This window comes from Sinocyclocheilus rhinocerous, unplaced genomic scaffold (genome assembly GCF_001515625.1).
Source record: "Sinocyclocheilus rhinocerous isolate Xijiao unplaced genomic scaffold, SAMN03320098_v1.1 scaffold3306, whole genome shotgun sequence".
Classification (NCBI taxonomy): Eukaryota; Metazoa; Chordata; class Actinopteri; order Cypriniformes; family Cyprinidae; genus Sinocyclocheilus; species Sinocyclocheilus rhinocerous.
Window position 1 is genome coordinate 246,774 of NW_015640049.1, and position 9,524 is coordinate 256,297.

At 45.0% G+C, this 9,524-nt stretch overlaps 1 protein-coding gene across 2 annotated transcripts in view; it reads right to left on the bottom strand.

The window, feature by feature from the left end:
- LOC107752429 (E3 ubiquitin-protein ligase TRIM39-like) overlaps positions 1-9,524 on the bottom strand; it is a 28,947-nt gene that overhangs the window by 8,032 nt on the left and 11,391 nt on the right. For both annotated transcript variants that reach the window (XM_016568389.1, XM_016568390.1), the window contains exons 3-5: positions 1,762-1,857; positions 978-1,211; positions 616-754 (exon numbers count right to left, since the gene is read on the bottom strand). In XM_016568389.1, coding sequence (XP_016423875.1) covers positions 616-754; positions 978-1,211; positions 1,762-1,857 — 469 coding nt within the window. The remainder of the gene's footprint in view (positions 1-615; positions 755-977; positions 1,212-1,761; positions 1,858-9,524) is intronic.

The window sequence follows — 9,524 nt, forward strand, 5'->3', positions numbered from 1 at the left end:
TTGGGCTACTTTAACACTGTTGCCGCGGGTTGTTTTTCATGTCCGCGGGTTGAAGCGACTCCAATAACATGATATTTATCCCCTGGAATGCGAATTTTAGCAGGGGGAACCCGCCAAAAAACGTGTATTTTACCCCCCGGAACGCGATTTTTAACTGGGGACCCCCTCGAAAATGCGATTTGGCTTGTTTTGGGCTAGTTTTGAGTAGCGATTGGGCGGGTTTTCTTGTGAAAACCTGGCAACCCTGGCTGTAGTATTGTTGCTGCTGCTGCCGCCATGTCGTGGAGACGCTGTGTTTTGTTGTGAAAGCGAAAATTTCCGTCACACGCTTGAGGCATTCAGCCAATCACAACGCACTGGAAAGCTGGCCAATCAAAGCACAAAAATATGTTTTTTTAACCTTAAACCGCATAAACACATTTCATTACACCAAATACAAAAAGTAATGTTCTTTTTAGCAGCATCATATGACCCCTTTAATACTTACATCATGTTCATTGCATGTTGCTTTCTGGTATTCACAAGTAATACTGATTTAATTGGTTATGACAGGAGTTAAAGTTTGGATAGAAGTTCACATAAGAAATCTATTCACTGTATTTGATATTAACATACCAGACTGACAGAGTTTTTCATCTAGAGTTTTCTTCAGCTGAATCAAAGCTCTTTTCATAGAGAACACATCCACATCAGAGTCAATACTGATCTCAGTCCAGTTCTTGGTGTGTGGACGACTGCACAGAGATGAGAACTTCTACAGCAGGAGAGAGAAGACTAGTAAATATGTTCATTTTTATTTTTAACTTTAAATAGGCATGAACTTTCTAACACAGTTAACTCATTTTTCTGATTTGACTTTATTACGCTTTCATTCTCTTTTGTACAATTTCTAAAGACAGCAGCTCATCATGTTTGTCAACAGAGCATTTGATAAATAATATTCTCTATTCTCAGTGATGATACAGATGTTGACAGACCTGCAGGAGGTGCAGATGATCGTCAGTGTGTGAGAGCTGCTCCAGCTCAGTGTTTCTCCTCTTCAGCTCAGTGATTTCCTGCTGCAGCTCTTTAATGAGATCTTCAGCCTGTTTCTCTGCTGCTTTCTGCTGTTCCTCCATCATCTTCAGCAGCTCAGACTGACATCTCTCAATGGAGCGGATCAGATCAGTGAAGAGCTCAACACTGGCCGATTTCTCTTCCTCTGTGTTCCTCTGATCAATGAGATCAATTAACAAAATATTCTATATGACAATCAATCTGTGTCACGCTTGGTGCTCTATAATAAGCGCACAAAGATGAAGAATAATCCACAACAGTCCTTTAATAATAAATCCACAAGGAACTCAGGAGATCACCGAAACCAATGTAGCACAAACACATGAACATAAACAATAAATGGCAAACACTGAACAGAACAGGGAGTATAAGTAATGAAACAAATGAATGATAGACAGCTGCAAATCATATAACCATAGAAACAAATCAGGACTAATAAGAAACTAACAGAACTAAACAGGGCAGGAGAACAGGAACAGAGAGAAACACAATAAAAAGTCCATAACTGTGACAATCTGTTACATTGTTACATATTTATTTAAAGTGATAGTTAACTCAAAAAGGAAAATTCTCTCATCTACTGTCCTCATGTCACTTAAAACGTGTCCTTTTTTTATCCATTTAATTGAGCTCCTTTATTAAGCAGACTGAAATATTATGATTTATAACATTATTACTTTTTAATCATTCCCCCCCCCCACTCACTTTTCTCAGCTCTACTAAGTGCTGGATCTCTTCAATCTTCTTCATTCTGTTCTGGATCATCTGCTGCACGTCTGTCTGTGTCTGAAGCAGCTGATTCTACAGACAGAGAAACTCAGACACATTTATCAATGAATTTAACTTTCCATCTTCTGACAGTTTTCAGGGTAAAGCCACGGTCACACTAGACTTTGAGCATGTGAAATTTCTTCAGAAGCTGCAGTGATTGTAATATGATGTCACGCTCTGCAGCATCTTTTTAAAATGCTCATAATTAGATTACATTTACTTTTTAATGGATTACATGATTACATATTATTCACACAATGGCAGTAAATCATTCATAATTTATTTATTCTCCTTAATTCTTCTTTTTTTCTCTTTTAAATTTTCCTCTCTAAAATTCCTGCTGTGTGTCATACCATTTAGCTTTGATTATATTTACACTATTGAATGGCCATGTAAATGTCATGTAAATAATTTTGCGATCCATGCTTCTGAATTTGGGGGAAAACAGCACATCTTGAGAAATTAGATCACGTATGAAGCAAATAGTTATGCAAGTTACCAAACATAGCTGTGAAACACTCTCTTCATCATATCCTGTAACCATCAGTAACTATTGGTTCTTAAAGACTGGGTGCAACCTAGAAGACTCTGGGTGTGTAATGTCATTGCTGTTTTCATGTTTATTAATGTTTGTTCATTCCCAAATATTTTTGCCAGCCAAACCCCTTTAAAAAAAGGTCAATGTATGCACATCCAAAGCGTCTTGGCCAGGTGCAAGATAAAAAAATAGTTTTTTATCAACTCACAAACCCACTGCAGTTCTTACACTAAGCCCAGTTTGGGAAACCCTGGTTTAACGTAATGTTTAAAGTATAAAGTTTAAAACAAGTTAGATAAAAAGTCATCTAAAAGTAATGTAAAAAGTAGTCAGAATACATTACCTAAAATTAGAAACCTAGATTAGGTTAATAGCGCTCCGGTTACTAATGTAATCTTGGTTCCCTGAGATAAGGGAACGAGCGTTGCGTTGTCTTGACGACTATGGGGAAAACTCCTGTTTTACTCGGCTCAGAAAGCCATGTCATCAAAATCACTCGACTGAAGCGACAGTCATCGATTCGCGTGCAGCTTATAGCACGGCTAGTTACACAACGCTTGTTCCCTTATCTCAAGGATCCGAGGTTACATTAGTAACCAGAGCATTCCCTATCGAAAGGTAACTCTTGTTGCGTCGTCTTGACGACTATAGGGAACGTATCCCGTAGTGCCGTGCTATGAGCAGATGCAGAACTAAGTCTGCTTCTACGAGCTCAACCCAGGAACACTCAGTGAGGGCTCCATAAGCCTGAGCTACAGTAGAGATCCAAGTATAGTGTGAGGTCTACTTGACATAGCCCTTCCACCTGAGGTGGGGAATGGGTAGATATTAATCAAATAAGATCCGTGCCTGCAGTGCAGGGGCATCCAAATTATAAAATCTAATGAAGGTAGATGGCGACGACCAGCCGGCGGCCGCACAAATCTCTCCAATAGAGATCCCACTGGACCACGCCCAGGAGTAGGCCATTCCTCTGGTGGAATGGGCCCTCACACCTATAGGGCATTGCAAGCAAGCTGAGGCATAAGCCAGGGCCTCCAAAGCACACAAAGAGCTGCTCCGTTTGTCTGAACGACTTAGAGCGCTCAACGTACACTCTGAGTGCCCGAACAGGGCGCAATAATCTGGGAACTAGCTTGCCATCCACCACAGGGAGGACTAACAGGGAAATCACCTGGGCTCTGAACATAAGTTGAAAGCTGAAAGCAACTTAGGTACGTAACCGCTGCGCGGTTGAGGAACAACTTTACAGTCGTTGGGTCCAAATTTAAGACAGGAAGCACTGACAGACAGCACTTGCAAGTCACCTACCCGCTTAACCTTTTTAGCGAAATGACCCGTAAGCCAGCTGTTTGAAGCGGCTCGAAGGGAGGACCTTGTGTGGAGGGCCTTCCTTGTGGAGGACTATGGACATGTCCCATGACGGCACAGTCTTAGGGCGAGGAAGGTTCAATCTCCGAACAGCTCTGAGGAACTTAATGACCAAGTCGTTTCTACCGATTGTCTGGCCAGCCACGAGAGAATGATTCACCGAGATGGCTGCCACATAGACTTTGAGTGTGGAGGGGGTGCAGCCCCTATCCAACAACTCATGAAGGAAGGTTAGCACGTGGGACACGTCACAAGAATTCGGGTCCTGGCTTCGTGCTGAACACCAGTCACTGAAGACTGACCACTTAAGGGCATAGAGACGTCTTGTAGATGAAGCTCTAGCCTCTAAAATTGTGTTAGTGACTCTCGCGGGGAGCTGAATAGGCTCAGGTGTTGGGCCAATCATGGGCCAGAGCATCCCGTTGTCATGAAAAATAGATTGGGCAGTGACAATTGTCTTCGGAGGTGAAGAGGTCCACCTCTGCCTTGCCAAAGACTGACCAAACCATCTAAACCGACTGGGGACATAGTCTCCATTCCCTCGGAGCCACATTGTCTTTGGACAACATATCATGCTTCTTGGTTTAATTTGTCCGGCACATGAACCGCTCGTAGTGAGAGGAGTTTGCTCTGTGCCCAAAGCAGGAGACGCCAAGTCATCCTGTAAAGGGAATTTGACCTGAGGCCGCCTTGGCGAATTATATAGGCTACCACAGTCATGTTGCCCAACCGGACCAAGACTTGGTGCCCCTTCTAGGCTGGCAGGAAGGTTTTCAGGGCCAGACAAACAGTCATCATTTTGAGGCAGTTTATGTGCAGGCATTGCTCATGGATCGACCAGGACCATACAGAGTGCCCCAGCCTGAGCTGGAGGCATCCGTTGTGACTACCTTCCTCCTGGAGGTCGTTCCCAACTGTACGCCTGATAGAAACAAGTGAGGAGTTGTCCAAGGGTCCACAGCTTTGATGCAGTGATGAGTTACCTTGACATAATAGCGGCCCAGGTGCCAGGTGTGGGACGGAACATGAGTTTTGAGCCAATATTGGAGGGGCCGCATGTGTAGCAGGCCCAGGGGAATGACTGAGGAGGCAACAAACATGAGGCCGAGCAAACCTCTGAAACACCCTGAGGGGACGCGTAGTCCCCAACTTGAACAATGACGCCACTCGCTGAATGTTCAGGGAGCGTTCCTGCGTAATCCAGGCTTGCATTTGAACTGAGTCTTTAACTGGTCCCAGAAAGGATACTCGCTGTCTGGAAGTCAGAAAACTCTTGGCTGAGTTGATTCTCATCCCAAAACGCTCTAGATGGTTGAGGAACAACGGCCTGTGAGCGATAAGTTCCTGTTCTGATCCGGCTAGCATCTGCCAGTCATCGAGGTAGTCCAAGATGCCGATTCCCATCTGTCTCAGAGGGGAAAGAATCACGTCCGTGCACTTTGTGATTGCAGGGAGAGGAGAAATGCTCTTTTGAGTATGTGGGTCCGCTATCACAGTGGTAGTTTGCTGGAGCACATGCTGAGCTTGCAGGAAATGCCCGGCTAAAAACCTCCATCGCTCAGAAGTATTCGAAGAGGTGGGGAATGATCACGTACATTCTTCAAAGGAGTTCTGGCCTTGGCGAAAACTGACCCTCTCCTGTTCCTCTCAAAGTGTTTCGCAGTGGGAGCAGCCTGCCCCCGTGAGCGCAGTTTCAGCGTGGGTGTGGCCCAGACGCATTAAAGTCTGATGCTGTCAGTGATAATAATCAGTGACGGCATTCTCTTCAGTCCGCCTGAAAGAGATCAAACCGGTCATTAGACGAGGGGTGCTGATCCTCACATGTAAACAAACTGGCGGATCAAAAAGCTGCCGGAAGAGTGAAGCATGCAGGACCTGTGCCGGCGTGCGATCACTCAAGCCTCATCGCTCAACCCGTGAGTTCAACGTTTCTTCCTCTGAGACAGCTGGGAGGGGAGAAATGGGAGAGCGGGTGGGGCCTTCATGGAAGAAGGCGAACTGCGAGTGAAGCAAAGCGAGACGCAAGCTCTCATAGTGAAAGCGATCTATCTCAGTGAGCGCAGCCTTAGCGTAGGCGTGGCCCAGGCAAGCGGCGCGCTCAGTCTGAAGCTGTCAGCGATATGGAATCATTGGTGACAGCGTTTTCCTCTGATCTGCCTAAAAAGATCAAACCGCTCAATGCAAACGAGGGGCGCTGATCTTCACGTGTAAAACACACTGGCAGATCAAAGTGCTGCAGGGAGAGTGAAGCATGCGGGACCTGTGCCAGCGTGTGATTGCTCAACCAGTGAGTTCACCGTTTCTTCCTCCTAGGCAGCTGGGAGGAGAGAAGCGGGAGAGCAGGTCACCATCATTGAAGAAAGCGATCTGCGAGCGCAGCAGGAATGGACCCAATGCTCTCGCAGCGAAAGCAATCTGTCTCAGTGAGTGCAGCCTAGTGTGAAGCTGTCAGCGATACAGAACGTCGGTGACAGCATTCTACTCCAATCCGCCTAGAAGGATTGAATCAATCGATGAAACGAGTGGTGCCTATCCTCACATGTAAAACACCGGCAGATCAAAGTGCTGCAGGGAGAGTGAAGCATGCAGGACCTGTGCCGGCGTGTGATCGCACAACCAGTGAGTTCACCGTTTCTTCCTCCTAGGCAGCTGGGAGGAGAGAAGTGGGAGAGCGGGTCGCCATCATTGAAGAAAGCGATCGGCGAGCGCAGCAGGAACGGACCCAATGCTCTCGCAGTGAAAGCAGTCTGTCTCAGGGAATGCAGCCTAGTGTGAAGCTGTCAGTGATACAGAACGTCGGTGACAGCATTCTACGCCGATCCGCCTAGAAGGATTGAATCGATCGATGAAACGAGGGGCGCCGATCCTCACGTCTAAAACACCGGCAGATTAAAGTGCTGCGGGGAGAGTGAGCATGCGGGACCTGTGCTGGTGTGAGATCACTCAAACCCTGTTGCTCAGCTCCGTGACTCCACCGTTTCTATCTCCGAGCTCACTGAGAGAGGAGAAATGAAGAGCGGGGCTGCCTTCATTGAAGAAGGTGGTTTGCGAGTGGAGAAGAGTGAAACTCATGCTCTATGTGAGAGCATTCTGTCTCAGAGAGCGCGCAGTCTTTCTGTGGATGCTGCCCAGACAGGCAACGCACTCACTGCATCCTTCTGCATCGTGCAGAGGTTCCCTGCATGAGGCACACTCGCTGCGCGACATTTGCAACAACATCACTAGCAAATTTGCTCTTCTGAAGCACCGGAAGGCTTCTTGATTGCAGAGTCAGCAAAGAGATGGTTTTGTCACTGAAGGAGAAGATTCTGATGAGATGGCGCTCTGAGCCGGCTTATATAGCCAGGCGGCCCCACCCATTTTGGCAGGCTAGAGCGCCATTGGTTTGTGCAGCTACACAAATGTGAACAAATCAGGCTTCAGTACCAGAGTAAAACAGGAGTTTTCCCCATAGTCGTCAAGACTATGCAACCAGTTACCTTTCGATAGGGAACTACAGTTTTCATCATGCAATCTGTAATCAGTAATGGACTGCAATTTGTAATTAATCTACCCAGCTCAAATAAAAATATATCCAAAATGTAAAAACATACAATCTACTCCACTTTCCTGCAGCACTGCGGTTTTAAATTTCTGTTCTTTTATTTAAGCTACGAGGTCATGCCGTGACGTATCAATCTTCTGTTGGTCACACGGTTTCATGTGATACAAATTCACCAAACTTGAACTTTGGAACACAGTGAAATGCGAAACAACTTCGCAGGAGCTTGCGTTTCTGCTCTCCTGCATTTGCATACATATGAATGGAAGTCAATGGTACGAAACGTGATGTGTGACTGGCCCTTATCATAAAAAAGGCAAAAAGTTCTTCAACATGTTAGCACAGAGAAAAGAAAACGTAACCTCGGTTCCCTGAGATATGTGATTCTGAGGAATGAGAATCAATATACAGCTTGTGAAAGTCCATCTGTCTCTTTATCTCTGAGAGTGAAACCTGAGATTGTGGGAGTGTTTGTGGATTATGAGGAGGGTCTGGTCTCATTTTATGATGTGGGCTCCAGATCTCATATCTACTCTTTCACTGGTCAGACTTTCACTGAGAAACTCTATCCATATTTTAGCCCATGCCGCAATGAAGGAGGTAAAAACTCACCGATCATCTCACCTGTCATTAACAGATGAGATAATCAGTAAATTTAATAAATTTCCCTGAAATAAGAAACATGAAATCTGGAAAGATTAACTATGCAAGGGCCGTTTTTTGTATAAAAAAAAAACAATGATCAATATTAATAATAATACAATTTAAATATTTGTAAATTACAGGGAAAAAAAACCCTGTAAGCTGTCACAGCTACAGACTGGACCAGGAAAACGTACTTGGTTACTAACGTAACCTCGGTTCCCTTTCAGTTTTTACGAATTGGGAATCTCGCCAGAGAGACCAATCTACTTTGAGTGTAAACTAAATGAGCCAATTCACATTGGCATGCGATGATTGCATCCAGCTGCCGCTGATCACAGTTTGAGCATAAAAAGGCAGCCAGTGCAACGCATACCAGCTTTTCGCTTCGGAGCCGAGCAATCACATCGTTTTGCTCCTGATTACTCTACTGAGAGAAGAAGACTGAACGAGTTCCGCGCGCTCTTTGGATCTCTTGGTGTTCGTGGTATGGCTGCCGTGACGTATCAATCTTCTGTTGGTCACACGGTTTCATGTGATACAAATTCACCAAACTTGAACTTTGGAACACAGTGAAATGCGAAACAACTTCGCAGGAGCTTGCGTTTCTGCTCTCCTGCATTTGCATACATATGAATGGAAGTCAATGGTACGAAACGTGATGTGTGACTGGCCCTTATCATAAAAAAGGCAAAAAGTTCTTCAACATGTTAGCACAGAGAAAAGAAAACGTAACCTCGGTTCCCTGAGATATGTGATTCTGAGGAATGAGAATCAATATACAGCTTGTGAAAGTCCATCTGTCTCTTTATCTCTGAGAGTGAAACCTGAGATTGTGGGAGTGTTTGTGGATTATGAGGAGGGTCTGGTCTCATTTTATGATGTGGGCTCCAGATCTCATATCTACTCTTTCACTGGTCAGACTTTCACTGAGAAACTCTATCCATATTTTAGCCCATGCCGCAATGAAGGAGGTAAAAACTCACCGATCATCTCACCTGTCATTAACAGATGAGATAATCAGTAAATTTAATAAATTTCCCTGAAATAAGAAACATGAAATCTGGAAAGATTAACTATGCAAGGGCCGTTTTTTGTATAAAAAAAAAACAATGATCAATATTAATAATAATACAATTTAAATATTTGTAAATTACAGGGAAAAAAAACCCTGTAAGCTGTCACAGCTACAGACTGGACCAGGAAAACGTACTTGGTTACTAACGTAACCTCGGTTCCCTGAGATACGGTACGAATTGGGAATCTCGCCAGAGAGACCAATCTACTTTGAGTGTAAACTAAATGAGCCAATTCACATTGGCATGCGATGATTGCATCCAGCTGCCGCTGATCACAGTTTGAGCATAAAAAGGCAGCCAGTGCAACGCATACCAGCTTTTCGCTTCGGAGCCGAGCAATCACATCGTTTTGCTCCTGATTACTCTACTGAGAGAAGAAGACTGAACGAGTTCCGCGCGCTCTTTGGATCTCTTGGTGTTCGTGGTATGGCGCTTCAGTGGTGGTGGTTTTCTCGTGTCGAGTGGGTTGCACACATCAGGCTGCACTACCCCCTGTTTGTGTTGCAGGCGGCCATCTCCCCTGTGC